At 42.2% G+C, this 17,328-nt stretch overlaps 1 protein-coding gene across 1 annotated transcript; it reads left to right on the forward strand.

Moving 5' to 3' along the window:
• The first annotated feature begins 16,069 nt into the window (after positions 1–16,069).
• LOC140628453 (histone H2B-like) lies at positions 16,070–16,603 on the forward strand. The gene has a single exon (XM_072817803.1). The coding sequence runs from the start codon at positions 16,070–16,072 to the stop codon at positions 16,601–16,603; it is 534 nt and encodes a 177-aa protein (XP_072673904.1).
• The last annotated feature ends 725 nt before the right edge of the window (positions 16,604–17,328 follow it).

Below are 17,328 nucleotides of genomic sequence, written 5' to 3' on the forward strand. Positions count from 1 at the left end.
TGACCACCCCACAAAACAAAGGCTCTTTTCAGAGCTACCTCACTTGTCTGGAAAAGACCTGTAGCTCTCCACAAAGCCACTTACTCCAGAGTTTGGCCCTATGCCATGCTGCCCATCCTTAATGCATGTTCACCGCGGGCAGAACATGACAAAATGTTGTCAAGTCCACTTTAATATACGTGTGTGGTGTGGACCGTTAGGATTTCCCTTGGCTGGGTTGCATTTTGTCACTTTCCTAAATGGCCCGTTCCTTCAGGTCAGCCTCTTCAGGCATCTTTTTGGTCACAGCTGCGTGTCCACAGTGATTTGACTTGTCTTAAATATTCTCCTTCTCCCTCTTGTGTCGAGTGGTATCATCTAGAGATTTGAGTGTGTGATACAGCAATGAGTGAAGTGCTGTAGCAGATCCCGAACTGACACATAGTGCATTCACACTCCCCCAACAGAGCCTCTCGTCCAAATTCAACTACACACATGCAAGAGGACCCAAACACTGTGCCGAAAACTCAGTCAAACGACCTCGAATCGTGGCCTACTCGAGCTCCCCACCTTGGGAAAGGCCGATTTTACTGCATTCACATTTATCGGATTCCGTTCTTTGGTAGCCTATACTCTTGCACTTTTGACCCCAAATCTTCCTGAACCACGACTATGCATGGCTGATGGGATCGCCCAATGAGAGCAGCTGTGCTCCCAGCCTCTGCTAGCAGCAGCCAGTCAGCAACTGGCAGCACATGATCCGTGGCCATTGGCCCAAAGGGTGGTGTGGTGACCAGGGCTGAACCAATAACAGCCTTCCTGGGATACCCAGCCTGGAGATTGAAGGGGGAAGGTGGCATGATTGCCTGGGGATTTCTGTTCAAGCTCTTGCTTTGAAAAAGGGTGGTTGGAGTATAAGCATCCAGATGTCACGGTGGGACAAGTCCCTATCGTTTTTTTGCATCCAGATAAGCAGAGGCTGTTTGGGAATTAAGGGAACTAAGATGATTCCTTCCTCTACCTCAAGTGATCTGATGGGTATGAGAACTTAGGATAATGGTAATGCACCTTACTGCCCACTGTGTTTTTTTCTTAGTGCATGCCCCCCCTTTCCTTTTCCTATAGGTACATGATGAATTTCAAAACAGTTCGTGATTATCCAAGTACATTTCATTTAATTAATTTCTAGCTTCCTATATCTGTGGAGACAGAACCCACGGGGAGTTGGGAGGGGGCAGAATTCAATCCTTTGAAATTTGTTAGGAGTTGCATTAAAACTCACTATTTTATCATGTTTGCTATGTGTTCCGTGTGAACTTTTAAAATAAATTCTAAATAACCTTTGATTTGAATGTAGAAACCTGTGAAAGGTGTTGCTTAATCAAACAGTGAGACAAAAGTTATGGAAACCCAACTTTTTTTTTTTTTTTGCCCCTCGGTAGAGAGATAAAGCAAAAGGGTTGTGACAAAAGTGGGGGCTTGCTGCATAAATACTCAAGAAAATCTACCACAAAGCCAATGCAAGGAAATCTTGGGCGTGGTACCTAAAAAATGCCATATATACATTGGGAGCAAACTTTTGGAAGTATAAGCCTTTTGCAGAGCCATATGCCTTTTCAGAGAAAGAACTGTGTACCATTTGGAAAACTAAAATTTTATTTCACCCAGTCACTTAATTTCTAATGTGCTAACTGCTGCTGGTTCAGAATGCCTGTGTTTTTCAATATGACATACTGATGTTTTTCAATGTTATTCATGCACATTGGTCTCATACATGTCTTATTATGTAAACAGTCATTTTAAGAATATGAATTACTGAGGGTGTGTGTGTGTGTGTGTGTGAGCTGTGGGTGTTTTGCCTGTGTAATTTCCAAATCAAATGGGAGCACTATGAAATCAATGTTAAAATGCACCTAAATTGGGCTGCGAATGGAAGACTGGAAATGCAAGTTTGAGTGACACACATGAAATCTGGGAAGGAGAAAGGAAAATGGGGTGATGTTCGTCTCAGGAATGGAGGAGGAGATGGCTGTATCGCCTGGCATTGTGCCTCTGGGTCCACAGTGATAGTCACAGTCCTGCCAGTCTCTGAACCTCCTGTGGGGTCACTTGCCCCCTGTCTTGAAGGATAATGCATGTTCCCAGCCACATACAACTGTAGGCCCTCTTCTTGTTTGTAGAATCCCAGTAGTAAAATAGTCTTCCTTCATTTTGTCCCATCTGTTTCTCCTTTAATCCAAACTTGCCACATTTCTGCCAATATAAAAATCTCAGAATAAAAACACTTGTTGGCTTCTTTTGCAATTCAGAGGATTCAAACCATCACACAGGAGGGTCCTCCACATATCTTTCTTGGACAACCATATCTCTATTCCTGGATTCTGTTGTGATGGTTGATTGGACCCATGTGTCACATGCCTAAGCTCCCAACTAATGGTTTTCCAGGCACACCCTTGGCCCTTTTTATTTTTTTTAAAGATTTTATTTATTTATTTATTTATTTATTTATTTATTTATTTATTTATTTGAGACACACAGAATGAGAGAGAGACAGAGACAGAGACACAGGCAGATACACAGGCAGAGGGAGAAGCAGGCTCCATGCAGGGAGCCTGACATGGGACTCAATCCCAGGTCTCCAGGATCAGGCCTGGGCTGAAGGCAGCACTAAACTGCTGAGCCACCCAGGCTGCCCCCTTGGCCCTTTTTTAAAGCAGGCTATCTGGATAGGTTGGAGGAAGTTCAAACCATCATGTGCTATTTTGTCTTGGTTTCACACTATGTTCTTTAATTATTGTGTCTCCTCTGGCATTTACTATGAGCAGCAAGTAGAAACCAAGCCATGCCTTCAACACTATGTGTGCTTAGAAATCTTGGCTTACTGTCCCAGCTTATCATGTAAAATTTCTACTCTTCATCAAACACTGGAATGCAGTTCAGCCAAATGTTCTGCCACTCGACAATAAGGATGGCCATTTCTCTAGTCTCCAATAACAGGCTTCTAATTTCCAACCTCTATCTCATCAGAGCATCTTTGTCATTCACATTTCTAGCAACATATTTTTTCAGGATGCTCTTTGTATTCTCCAAGATGATAGAGTCTTTGTCTACAGCTCTGGTCTTTTCTGTATGAGCTCTTACCCAAAGTACATTTATTGTCCATATTTCACCCAGCAGTCCCTTGAAACAATCTCAGCTTGTTCTGTCACACACCTCAAAACTCTACCACTCATACCCATTACCCATTCAGAGCCAGTCTCAATGTATTAAGTGTTTGTCACAACATCATCCTACCTCCAAAACCTAAATATGTGTTATTGTGCTGGGGCTATCCTTACAAAGTACTACAGACAGGGGAACATAAACTACAGAAATGTATATTGTCTTGCAGTTCTGGAGGCTAGAAATCCAAACCCAGTGTCTGGGAGTCAGGTTGATTTCTTCTGAAATGTGTCAGGGAAGGATGTATTCCTGGCCTCTCTCCTAAACTCTTACATGGTTGACTTCCCCCGCTGTCTTCACATTGTCTTCTTTGAATGCATATCTCAGTGTCCACATTTCCCCTTTTTATATAGACAACAGTGATTTAGATTAGGGCCTATGTTAAAGAATGTATTTTAACTCAATGGCCTCATTATAGACCTTACCTCCAAATATGGTCCTCTTTGAAATTAGGACTTCCTCAGATGAACTTGTGGGAACATAATTCAACTCACATGAGATGCGAAACCTGAATTGTACATGGGCACATGTGCTGCCTCTTCCATTATATTCATTATAAGGGGTCCCATTAGAGAACTAAGGTTTCTATTAAAATTATTTGAATGTTGCTTAATTTTATTGTATTTTTAATTTTTCTGGCTTCCTATCTCTGTGATAAAAGAAGATACTCTGATTTTAATCCTTAGATATTAATTAGGATTTCCTTTAGGGACTGATATTTAGTCAATAGATTAAGAATGACATTGTACCTTTAAAATAATCTTTAATGTTCCCGTGCATGATAACAGTTTCATCCAAAGAAAGAGACAAATGTGGATAATCTACAAAAATCAAAAGGTTTTTTTTTTTTGCATCTATAATTTCAGGAATCAAATAGGAGCATGAGTAAAACAATGTTGAAAATGCACCACATAGTCTCTAAAGGAGAGTGTAAGGGGGAGTGACCAATATGAAATCCAAGATAGACCAAGGAAAAATGGGTTTTGAAGTTGACAGAAAAGAGGAGTACATCTGATTGTTCACTTCGGAAGATGATTGAGGACAAAGGACATCTGGTGAGAATTCATTCTCTAATAGTGCAGTTAATGGTAATGACTAATTGAGGGAAAAGGTTTTATTACTTAACAAATTATAAGCAACAACCCTGGGAAAATAGTATTAATAAGTCAATTATACCCCACTGAAACTTACTCAACATTAGCCTTGTTATAGAATTCATTCAAAAACAGAAGGGAGAACCTAAACTCGGTATAGAAGTTTCTGCATAAAGAGTTCAAGAAAGAACAGCTTAGAAGACTCCCTAGTAACTGGAGTTACTACCTTAAGACACTCAGATATATCTGATCCTACTTCTTCAAGATCTGTAAACTTTTCTCCTGGAAAATGCAAGCCTTCATGACTTGCACATCAGCATCATGAAGATAACGGAAGTATCCAGCCAAAGTAGCACAGGCATTGCTCAACTCTGAGTTAGCCAAACAGGGACATGGAGCTGCTGACTCATAGCTATTGGGCCAATGTGCAGGTAGATGTGTCAGGCTGAATCCGTAAGAGTCTTATTGGGTACTCAGACTCTGAGAATGAGGGAGAAATGGGTATCATACTTTACCTGCTGTTTGCTTCTTTGTTTGATTAGTTGTATGTTTTTAATCATGATGAGGATATGAACCCAGACCTGTGAGTGGACATACCTCCCCATGCTTGCGTCAAGTAACAGAAGACTTGTACAAAATGATTTCCCTTGACCATGACCTTGTATTATCACTCAGGCTATTTGAATGTTCCATATTTTTTGTTTGTTTTTATCTCGAGACACATGGACTGACCAAATAAGACCCACGGCATTACATACTCAGATTTGCTTGAAGCGGTTCTTTTTTTTTTTTTTTTTGAAGCGGTTCTTGAATAACTACAATCTTTGTGAAAACTGGGCTTTTTTCCTCCTGGGAGAAGGAGATGCCAAGGAAAATCCTATTCCCAGTCCTTAGGTCTGGCGGGGGGCGGGGCGGGGGGGGCAGAGGGCAGGGGGCAGGGGGAAGGTCTCTGTGAGAAGTTGCAATCATGTGAGTGTCTTGGTATAGCTCTCAGGTTCAAATTAACACTATCAGCATGATCCAGATAATTCCTGGTTGTTCACCCAGACACATGCCTAATTCATATCTAATCCTTTCTGGAGGGGCTTAATCTTTATTGAGACTTTTGCAAAATTCCTGCAGAAGTCTTCTTATACAAGCACATAATCCAAAAACAAGCCTCCCTCAGCAAAATCAAATTAGAGAATGGAAAACTCCAGAATTATCACGAAACGCCAAGCTTACAAAATAAATGTGCTTAACACATTTATATAAATGACAGGACAAATGAAATATGAGAAAGATACAGGTAATCAACACAAAAACACTAAATGAGTTTTCTAGAGTTGATCATTGTAATCACTAGAACATAAGATTAAAGAAATTTTACACAACTGAGATATAGCTGGATAGAGCATTGTGAGCTGGAACTCGGGTAAAAGAAATAATACAGAACAGCTCCTCATAACATAGAGAAATAGAATGAAAGTAAGGCAAAGAGATTTCAGTAATTAGTTATTATGTACATCTCATAGGCATTCCAGAATCACAAACTCTGGTGAATTTGGGGAAAATAACAGTCAAATGAGAATGTCTGGTAATTTCTCCAAATTCAGGGAAGCCATGAAATTCTAGATCCAAGAAGCCATGTGAACACATTATAGTAAAGCTGTGATGTAAGCATAGAGAGCATAATAGCAGACAAAAGGGCATGATGCCTAAAAACAGAAAACCAAATAGTGTGACAGCATCCCTCTTTTCATCAAGAAATGGAAGCCAAAAGCAAGTGCTGAGGGGAAAAATTACAGTCGACCAAAGTCGCCTACTTGGCCAGAGTATCATTTGATAACAAGGCTGTGATGGACATAGAGACTGACCACCTGGAATCTCCCTTAAAGACAGACTCTGCTTCAGCAGCTTAGAGTGCATTCAGCTGGCAGTCCTCAGCCATTAGCCTTTTCAGTCATTACCTCAGCTATAGAGAACTGCCTTGCCTGAGCTCAGGGACTTGCCTTGATAGCCACGTCCAAAGTCTGATCGATCGATGGGAGTCGAATAATATATGTCTGGTCCCTTCCTCAGCCATTAATCCTGATTAAATTCCCTGTGCACTGAACCGCATCTAAATGCTGGCTACCCTAAGGTCTTAACTCCAAAATACAGACACATGAGAAAAGTCATAAGTTGTGTGTTTCCAATAAAAGATACCATATTAAAGGAATGTCTCAAGAATGTAACTTAGGAAAATAGAACATGATCTAAGATGCAAATAGAAAAGGTAATAGAATGAATTGGCCAACAGGGGTAAATGACAAACAGGGTATATATAAAACAGTGGTAATCATGACTACAGCTACTTTGATGATCCAAGTACACAAGCCATAACTAAATACTAACAAGTATGCATCACTTGGATAATGGGAGAGCACAAGGAGGGCAGCTCATATCCCACTCTTCACTGGCTTAGTCAGTGGAGGAAATGGAGGCTACTGGCTGAGTAGATGACCCAGGATTACATTTCTGGGATATAAGCTGTAGAATTGGAGGGAGAAATTGGTGTGGTCCTTTCCCCGGCTTTTGTTTGCTTGCTAGCTTCTTTGTAATCATGACGACTTAATGATAGGAGTACAGAGAAAATGATGTATCTCTTGCATCATTCATCAAAAGGTTTGATTGCTAATTTCTCAAGTGTGACTTTGGTATCCTCACATGTAAATGGGAATGATCAGATCTGTTTAGTAAGGTTTATAACTCCTTTTATCATCGTATTTTTTCTAGTAATAAAAATGACATATTTTCCCTTCATAATTGGTTTTCTTTTTATTAACAATAGCATCTACCATTCCTTAAAGTTCTCACAGAAAACAACCTTGAAAACCTTGCCATCTGGACAATAGTTAATTGATTGCCTGCATTTCTTTGATGCTTGCATTTCTTTGATGCTTCTTAACTCCCTTTGTTCCACGGCAGGGGGGGGGGGAGTTCAATTTCAGTTATTGATTTTTTTTCATGAATACATGCTAAGTGTTTGTTTCCAATATTATTGAAAAAAATGCTTTTAATTTAAAACTATTTTCCATTTTATTTTATTTTAATTTTTATAATAAATTTATTTTTTATTGGTGTTCAATTTGCCAACATACAGAATGACACCCAGTGCTCATCCCGTCAAGTGCCCCCCTCAGTGCCCGTCACCCACTCACCCCCAACCCCCGCCCTCCTACCCTTCCACCACCCCTAGTTCATTTCCCAGAGTTAGGAGTCTTTATGTTCTGTCTCCCTTTCTGATATTTCCTACCCAATTCTTCTCCCTTCCCTTATATTCCTTTTCACTATTATTTATATTCCCCAAATAAATGAGAACATATAATGTTTGTTCTTCTCAGATTCACTCATTTCCCTCACTATAATACCCTCCAGTTCCATCCACGTCGAAGCAAATGGTGGGTATTTGTCGTTTCTAAAGGCTGAGTAATATTCCATTGTATACATAAACCACATCTTCTTTATCCATTCATATTTCGATGGACACCGAGACTCCTTCCACAGTTTGGCTATTGTGGACATTGCTGCTAGAAACATCAGGGTGCAGGTGTCCCGGTGTTTCATTGCATCTGTATCTTTGGGGTAAATCCCCAGCAGTGCAATTTCTGGGTTGTAGGGCAGGTCTATTTTTAACTCTTTGAGGAACCTCCACACAGTTTTCCAGAGTGGCTGCACCAGTTCACATTCTGACCAACAGTGTAAGAGGGTTCCCTTTTCTCCGCATCCTCTCCAATATTTGTGGTTTCCTGCCTTGTTAATTTTCCCCATCTTCACTGGTGTGAGGTGGGATCTCATTGTGGTTTTGATTTGTATTTCCCTGATGGCAAGGGATGCAGAGCATTTTCTCATGTGCTTGTTGGCCATGTCTATGTCTTCCTCTGTGAGATTTCTGTTCATGTCTTTTGCCCATTTCATGTTTCTTTGGTGTTGAGTTTAATAAGTTCTTTATAGATCTTGGAAACTAGCCCTTTATCTGATAGGTCATTTGCAAATATCTTCTCCCATTCTGTAGGTTGTCTTTTAGTTTTGTTGACTGTATCCTTTGCTGTGCAAAAGCTTCTTATCTTTATGAAGTCCCAATAGTTCATTTTTGCTTTTGTTTCTTTTGCCTTCGTGGATGTATCTTGCAAGAAGTTACTGTGGCTGAGTTCAAAAAGGGTGTTGCCTGTGTTCTCTAGGATTTTGATGGACTCTTGTCTCACATTTAGATCTTTCATCCATTTTGAGTTTATCTCTGTGTATGGTGAAAGAGAGTGGTCTAGTTTCATTCTTCTGCATGTGGATGTCCAATTTTCCCAGCACCATCTATTGAAGAGACTGTCTTTCTTCCAATGGATAGTCTTTCCTCCTTTATCGAATATTAGTTGGCCATAAAGTTCAGGGTCCACTTCTGGGTTCTCTATTCTGTTCCATTGATCTATGTGTCTGTTTTTGTGCCAGTACCACACTGTCTTGATGACCACAGCTTTGTAGTACAACCTGAAATCTGGCATTGTGATGCCCCCAGCTATGGTTTTCTTTTGTAAAATTCCCTTGGCTATTCGGGGTCTTTTCTGATTCCACACAAATCTTAAGATAATTTGTTTCAACTCTCTGAAGAAAGTCCATGGTATTTTGATAGGGATTGCATTAAAAGTGTAAATTGCCCTGGGTAACATTGACATTTTCACAATATTAATTCTGCCAATCCATGAGCATGGAATATTTTTCCATCTCTTTGTGCCTTCCTCAATTTCTTTCAGAAATGTTCTATAGTTTTGAGGGTATAGATCCTTTACCTCTTTGGTTAGGTTTATTCCTAGGTATCTTATGCTTTTGGATGCCATTGTAAATGGGATTGACCTTAATTTCTCTTTCTTCAGTCTCATTGTTAGTGTATAGAAATGCCACTGATTTCTGGGCATTGATTTTGTGTCCTGCCATGCTACCAAATTGCTGTATGAGTTCTAGCAATCTTGGGGTGGAGGCTTTTGGGTTTTCTATGTAGAGTATCATGTCATTGGTGAAGAGGGAGAGTTTGACTTCTTCTTTGCCAATTTGAATGCCTTTAATGTCTTTTTGTTGCCTGAGTGCTGAGGCTAGGACTTCCAGTACTATGTTGAATAGCAGTGGTGAGAGTGGACATCCCTGTCTTGTTCCTGATCTTAGGGGAAAGGCTCCCAGTGCTTCCCCATTGAGAATGATATTTGCTGTGGGCTTTTCGTAGATGGCTTTTAAGATGTTGAGGAATGTTCCCTCTATCCCTACACTCTGAAGAGTGTTGATCAGGAATGGATGCTGTATTTTGTCAAATGCTTTCTCTGCATCTATTGAGAGGATCATATGGTTCTTGGTTTTTCTCTTGCTGATATGATGAATCACATTGATTGTTTTATGAGTGTTGAACCAGCCTTGTGTCCCAGGGATAAATCCCACTTGGTCATGATGAATAATCTTCTTTAGGTATTGTTGTTTCCTATTACCTCTTGTTGAGAATTTTTGCATCTGTGTTCATCAGGGATATTGGTGTATAATTCTGCTTTTTGATGGGGTCTTTGTCTGGTTTTGGAATTAAGGTGATTCTGGCCTTATAGAATGTGTTTGAAAGTATTCCTTCTCTTTCTGTCTTTCTGAACAGCTTTAGTAGAATAGGTATGGTTTCTTCTTTAAACATTTGCTAGAATTCCCCTGGGAAGCCATCTGGCCCTGGACTTCTGTGTTTTGAGAGTTTTTTGATGACAGCTTCAATTCCCTCCCTGTTTATCGGCCTGTTCAGGTTTTCTATTTCTTCCTGTTCCAGTTTTGTAGTTTGTGGTTTTTCAGAAATGCATCCATTTCATCTAGATTGCCATATTTATTAGCGTATAGGTGCTCATAATTTGTGTTTAAAATCGTTTGTATTTCCTTGGTGTTGGTGGTGATCTCTCCTTTTTGATTTTTGATTTTATTAATTAGAGTCTTTTTTCTTTTTAATGAGGCTGGCTAATGGTTTATCTATCTTATTAATTCTTTCAAAGAACCAACTCCTGGTTTTGTTGATCTGTTCCACCCTTCTTTTGGTTTCTATGTCATTGAGGTCTGCTCGAATCCTTATTGACTCTCTTCTTCTGCTGGGTGTACAATCTGTTTGCTGTTTTTTCTCCAGCTCCTGTAGGTGCAAGGTTAGCTTTTGTATTTGAGTTCTTTCCAGTTTTTGGATGGATGCTTTTATTGCTATGTATTTCCCCCTCAGGACTGCTTTTGCTGTATCCCAAAGATTTTGAACAGTTTTATCTTCATTCTCATTAGTTTCCAAGAATCTTTTTAATTGTTCTCTAATTTACTGGTTGACCCTTTCATCTTGTAGCAGGATGGTCTGTAACTTTCACATGTGTTTGAATTTCTTGCAAAGTTCTTCTTGCGATTGAGTTCTAGTTTCAAAGCATTATGGTCTGAAAATATGCAGGGGACGATCCCAATATTTTGGTATCAGGTAAGACCTGATTTGTGACCGAGGATGCGGTCTACTCTGGAGAATGTTCCATGTGCACTTAAGAAGAATTTGTATTCAGTTGCATTTGGATGTAAAGTTCTGTAAATCTGAAATCCATCTGGTCCACTCTATCATTTAAAGCTCCTGTTCTTTGGAGATGTGCCTAGAAAATCTGTCATTTGCAGAAGCGCTGTGTTGAAGACTCCACTTTGAGTGGGAGTATTATTGAGTAGTATTGAGTATTATTATCTAAGTACATCTGAACTTTGGTTATTAATTGATTGATATGCTTCGCAGCTCCCACATTTGGGGCATAAATATTTATGATTGTTAGGTCATCTTGTTGGATAGATCCTTTAAGTATGATATAGTGTTCCTCTTTATCTCTGACTACAGTCTATGGGATAAACTTTAATTTGTCTGATATGAGGATGGCTACCCCTCCTTTGTTTTGAGGACCATTTGAGTGGTAAATGGTTTTCCAACCTTTTATTTTCAGGCTGTAGGCGTCCTGACGACTAAAATGCGTCCTTTGGGCAGCCCTGGTGGTTCCACGGTTTAGCACCACCTTCAGCCTAGGGCCTGGTCCTGGAGACCCAGGATCAAGTCCCGTGTCGGGCTCCCTGCATGGAGTCTGCTTCTTCCTCTGCCTGTGCCTCTGCCTCTCTCTCTCTCTCTCTCTGTCTCTCATAAATAAATAAATACAATATTAAAAAAAATAAAATGATTCTTTTAGACAGCAATTAGATGGGTCTTGCTTTTTTATCCAGTCTGAAACTCTGCGCCTTTTGGTGGGGTCATTAATCCCAGTCACGTTCAGAGTTACTATTGAAAGATATGAATTTAGGGTCATCATGATACCTATTCAGTCCCTGTTTTTGTGGATCGTTTCCTTGGACTTCCTCTTTCTTTTACAGAGTACCCCTTAATATTTCTTGCAGAGCTGGTTTGGTGGTCACATATTCTTTCAGTTTCTGCCTATCTTGGAAGTTCTTTATCTCTCCTTCTATTCTGAATGAGAGCCTTCCTGGATAGAGTATTCTTGGCTTCATGTTCTTCTCATTTAGGACCCGGAATATATCCTGCCAGCCCTTTCTGGCTTGCGAGTTCTCTGTGGAGAGATATGCTCTTGATACTAATACTTCTCCCCATCAAGGTTAGGGATCTCTTGTCTCTTGCTGCTTTAAGGATCTTCTCTTTATCTTTGGAATTTGCAAGTTTCACTAATTAAACATCGACGTGTTGAGCGGTTTTTATTGATTTTTTTGGGGGGGGGGATCTCTCTATCTCCTGGATCTGAATGTCTGTTTCCCTCCCCAAGTTAGGGAAGTTCTCAGCTATGATTTGTTCAAAAACACTCTCTGGTCCTATGTCCCTTTCAGTGCCCTTGGAACCCCAATTAAATGTAGATTTTATTCTGAGGCTATCATTTATTTCCCTTAACCTATCCTCATGATCTTTTAATTGTTTTTCTCTTTTTTTTTCCTCAGCTTTCTTCCTTGCCATCAACTTGTCTTCTATGTCACTCACGTGTTCTTCTTCCTCATTAACCCTCGTTGTTAGGACCTCCAGTTTGGATTGTGTCTGATTTAATTGATTTTTAATTTCGGCTTGATTAGATGTAAATTCTGCAGTCATGAAGTCTCTTGATTCCTTTATGCTTTTTTTCTATAGTCACCAGTAGTTTCTCAATTGGCTTTCTGACTTCGAATTGTAATCCAAATTCTGTAACTCTGTGGGAGAGAGGACTGTTTCTGATTCTTTGTTTTGTTGTGAGTTCTTCCTTCTAGTTTTGCTCAGTGCAGAGTGGCTAAAAACAGTTGTCCTGGAAAAAGGAAGGAAAAAGTGGGAAAAGGAGGGATAACAAACAAACAAAAACAAGGAGGGGAAAAAAAAAAAAACAAGGAGGGGTATCCTCCAATTCTATATACTGTAAGTCCCTTGACTCCCTCTGGAGCCTTCCAGTGCTGCTTGGTTAAGAACCTGCTCTTCCCCTTTCCTTCCAGCTGGTCTTCTGCAGGAGGGGCCTGCTGTGCTGATTCTCAGGTGTGTGCATCTGGTGGAGTTGCACTGCTCCAGCTAGGTGCATGGTTCAGTGGGAGCTGTTTATTCTGTGAGGCCCCTGCTCCCTGGCGGCCCTGCTCAGTTCCAGGCACAAGGTGACAACAGGAGGAACAACAACAGTGGCGTGGCCACCTCTTCAGCCCTGGAGTCAGCTCTAGCAGTAAGTACCGTAGTGTCCCAATCTGCAGGGGCATGGATGCTCCTGGGGCGGGGGTGCACTGATATGTACAGTTCGGAGGTGCCTGGTGGCAGGAGCATCCTTGTTGTCCTGTGTCCTCCTGGGCTCCGCCTGTCCCAAGGGCAACGCCGGATCCTGGGCTGTGTCCCCTGCACCTTGGGCTCCGGGGCCTGCACTCTTGGAATCGCGCTCCAGGGGCTGCGCAGCCCCCTCTGTACAGAGCCACCGCCTGAGTGGCTGCCGAGGTGCTCTCGGGGCCCTACCTGGTGTGCGTTCCAGCCCATTATGGAGCTCGGCCCGTGGTGTGTGGAGCGCTCTCCCCCGGGGTACAGTTCCACTGTTAGTCACCTGGGGAACCTGGGGGCTCCACTGCCCCTCCTGGGATTCTGCCAGAGTTCTCTGTGAGCACCTTTCTGTCCGAGAAGTTTGGTAAAGTTTCTGCTTCTCTGGGACTGGGCTTTCCTGTCCTGGTGGCTCTCGCTGCCTGGCCTTAGCTTGGCTCCTTTCCAGGGCCCCTCCCCCACTGGATGCTTATTTATTCATTTTTTTTCCGTCTTCCTACCTTGATAGATGCGTGAACTCTTCTCTCTGTAGCATTGCAGCTGTTCTCTCTTTAAAATTCAGGCCGAATTAGTAGGTTTTCAGGATGATTTGAAAATTATCTAGATAAGTTGGTGGGGACAGTTGACTTGGGGAATCCTTCTCTTCAGCCATCTTGCCCCCTCCCTTTTTATTATTTTTTAAAGATTTTATTTATTTATTCATGAGAGACACACAGAGAGAGTAGAGACAGAGAGACAGAGACAGAGAGGCAGAGACATAAGCAAGGGAGAAGCTGGCCCCATGCAGGGAGCCCGATGCGGGACCGATCCTGGGCCTCTGGGATCACACCCTGGGCGAAGGCAAGTGCTCAATCCCAGTCGTCCCAATTTTTCTTTCTTTTTTTTTTAAGATTTTATTTATGTATTCATCAGAAAGAGAGAGAGTCAGAGACACAGGCTCCATGCAGGGAGCCCGACGTAGGACTCGATCCCAGGTCTTCAGAAGCTGACATGTTGCAGGATACCAACTCTGGTCAGTTGATCTTATGCCTGGAAAGCTAGAATGGAGGAGAGCATCTTCAGAGAGAATCATCTGTGGTAGCTGCAGGTTCAAGGCTGTCAGGACAATGAGGAGTTTTGAGGACACTGGGAATTGACCCTGTGGGGTGGTCCCTTCTCCCTCTCCTCTCCTGCAGCAGCACCTGTTAGGTAGGCTGAGTGTATGACAATGATAGTAGTTACTTGAAAAGGTAAGCAAACTGATCTTGTCAAACCAGCCTGTGGTTCCAACCATGTTGTGATTTATTTGCTAGTGCCAATTTTACTGCTTGTGATTATTGGCTGGCATATGATTGCTTGGCAAAAAAGGGTATTCAAGTGACTGTGCCAGGATGGAGGCTTACTGGGGACTCCTTGATGCTTGAGGTTCTATTTTACTCGGGGTACTAGATGTATCTTACCCTACTAGGTTGGGGCCAGGAAGGCACATGACAGCTCTGCTTGAGAATTTCTGGGATCTCCTGTTATCTCTTGGGGACAAACCTTAAGGTTCACAGAGCTCCAGACATTTCATCAAGTCCACAGCCAATAACCTCCTAGCCTCATCTCCTCATCTCTCCATTTGAGCAGGAAACATGGGGGAAATAAAGATTCAGCTCTGGTTCATCCCATCCTGCTGGCTCTCTCTTAGTGCTTTCACAGAAGAGTGCCACAAGGAGCTGTTAAGAGAGATGTCATTAGTTCTGACCAGATTCAATCCCTCCCTCTCTTAGTTGGAGCCTCTTAATCTAATGTCTTTGCGCAGAAAAAATGGAAAGAAACTGGTCTCCTTTATGCCTCCCTTTCCTGTGTGCTACTCCTTAACTGCCAAAAGAAGTAATTCAATAGAGGGACGCCTGGGTAGGTCAGCTGGTTTCGCCTCTGAGTCTTGATTTCCATCAGGTCATGATCTCAGGGTCAGAAGACTGAGCCCCGTGTGGGCTCTGTGCTGGGCATGGAGCCTGCTCCAGACTCTCTCCCCTTACCTCTGCTCCTCCTCCCTTCCCGTTCTTTACAAAAAAAAAAAAAAAAAAAGTAAGTGAATAGAAAGTGAAGATGCTCAAGAAGTACTAGCTCCCATTACAAATTCATTAAATGTGGGATCCCTGGGTGGCGCAGTGGTTTGGCACCTGCCTTTGGCCCAGGGTGCGATCCTGGAGACTCGGGATCGAATCCCACATTGGGCTCCGACATTCTCAGGGTCAGAAGACTGAGCCCCGTGTGGGCTCTGTGCTGGGTATGGAGCCTGCTTCTCCCTCTGCCTGTGTCTCTGCCTCTCTCTCTCTCTCTCTGTGACTATCATAATAAAATAAATTAATTAATTAATTAATTAAATAAATAAATAAATAAATAAACCTCTAAAAACTCTTTAGAAAAATTCATTAAATGCGTTGCCCAGCCCCTATTCTTTTCCTCTCTCTATCTGCTCATGTGTTTACGATCTCCACTTTATATTGACTGTTGCTTGTAAGATGCCGATACATTAATTCCAGAGCATTGGATTTCTAGTACATCCTGAAACAATGGCACTTAGTGCTTATCAGAAATAGAGTAATGATGTAGAATAAAAAGTATTCCAGGGCAGCCCAAGTAGCTCAGCGGTTTAGCACCACCTTCAGCCCAGAACATGATCCTGGAGATCCAGGATCCAGTCCCACGTCAGGCTCCCTGCATGGAGCCTGCTTCTCCCTCTGCCTGTGTCTCTCTCTCTCTCTCTCTCTCTCTCTCTCTCTGTGTGTGTGTGTGTCTCACATGAATAAATAAATAACATATTTTAAAAAAATTTCATTAAAAACACGACTCATCCAAGATCTGTTGCTGTATTAAATTGAAAATCTGCAGATAAAATGTACATCTTCAGTGGGATATTTGAATGTTTTTCTGAAATGTCCCAAGTTTAGAGGACACCAGATTCCTACTCTGATTGTCCGATGTGATGTCAAGCTCCAAGATATGCAATCAGAGGTGACACAGCCGCATGGAGACCCACTTCCCTGTGTCCCATTTTGTCCAATCAGATATGGAAGTTGCTTGTGACATCAGGAAATGCAGCAACTATAAAGGGACCAGCAACCCTCAGCAGGCACTATTGTCTTTCCTTCTGAGCTGTCATGAAGCTGAGTCCCACATGGCTGAGCCTGGCTGTGAGACCTCTTCCGAGGAAAGCCTGGGCACGGTCGTGCTGGCGGCAGGAGAAGCCGAAGCACCAATGCCACCGCTGCCGCCGCTGCTGCTCAGTTTCAACATCTACTTCCCCAGGGTTCTGAAGCAGGTTCTCCAGGGCCTGAGCCTCTCGCAGAAGGCCCTGAGCATCATAGGTTCAGTTGTTAAGGACATCTTTGAGCGCATCGCTGATGAGGCCTCTCGCCTGGCCGGCTCCACCAAGTGCTCCACCATCACCTCCAGGGAGATCCAGACCGCCGTGCGGCTGCTGCTGCTGCCCAAGGAGATTGGCAAGCATGCTGTGTCTGAGGCCTCCAAGGCTATCATGAGGTACACCTTTAGCAAGTGAGCTGCCTCTAGATCACCTGACCACTTCGCAAACCAAAGGCTCTTTTCAGAGCCACCTCACTTGTTTCGGAGAAGACCTGTAGTTCTCCACAGCGCCACCTACTCCAGCATTTGGCCCTATGCCATTCTGCCCATCCTTAAAGCACGTTTACAGTTTATTAAACATTACCGAATGTATCCACTCTATTGCATGTCTCTAGTGCAATTTGCTCCAAGAAAAATCATGGATTTATGGATTTATTTTAACCACATTTCATTCAGCTGCTGGCCTAAAGTGTCATTCCTGTCAGTTGTTACCAGATCTGCCTTTACAGTTATCTGCAAGGTCAAATCTATTTGTGTAATACATTTTTAAAACTTTTTATTTTTAAAAAGATTTTATTTATTTATTCATGAGAGACACAGAAAGAGAGAGAGGCAGAGACGTAGGCAGAGAGAGAAGCAGGTTCCATGCAGGGAGCTCGATGTGGGAGTGGATCCCAGAACTCCAGGATCATGCCCTGGGCCAAAAGCAGAGGCTCAACTGCTCAGCCACCCAGGCACCCCCATTTTAAACTCTTTCCACTCTCTTCTTCCAAGAACATATAGTGAAATTGCCCAGAGTTCCTTTATTTTTTAATTTAAATTTTAGTTAGTGAACATACAGTGTAATATTTAGTGATCCATCACTAACATACGATACCCAGTGCTCATCACAACAACTGCCCTCCTTTATACTCATCACCC

This window comes from Canis lupus, chromosome X (assembly GCF_048164855.1).
Source record: "Canis lupus baileyi chromosome X, mCanLup2.hap1, whole genome shotgun sequence".
Classification (NCBI taxonomy): domain Eukaryota; kingdom Metazoa; phylum Chordata; class Mammalia; order Carnivora; family Canidae; genus Canis; species Canis lupus.

What these genes read in the sequence shown, in the direction of transcription:
- LOC140628453 (XM_072817803.1), top strand. Translation starts at nt 16,070, where the DNA reads ATGGAGACCCACTTCCCTGTGTCCCATTTTGTCCAATCAGATATGGAA.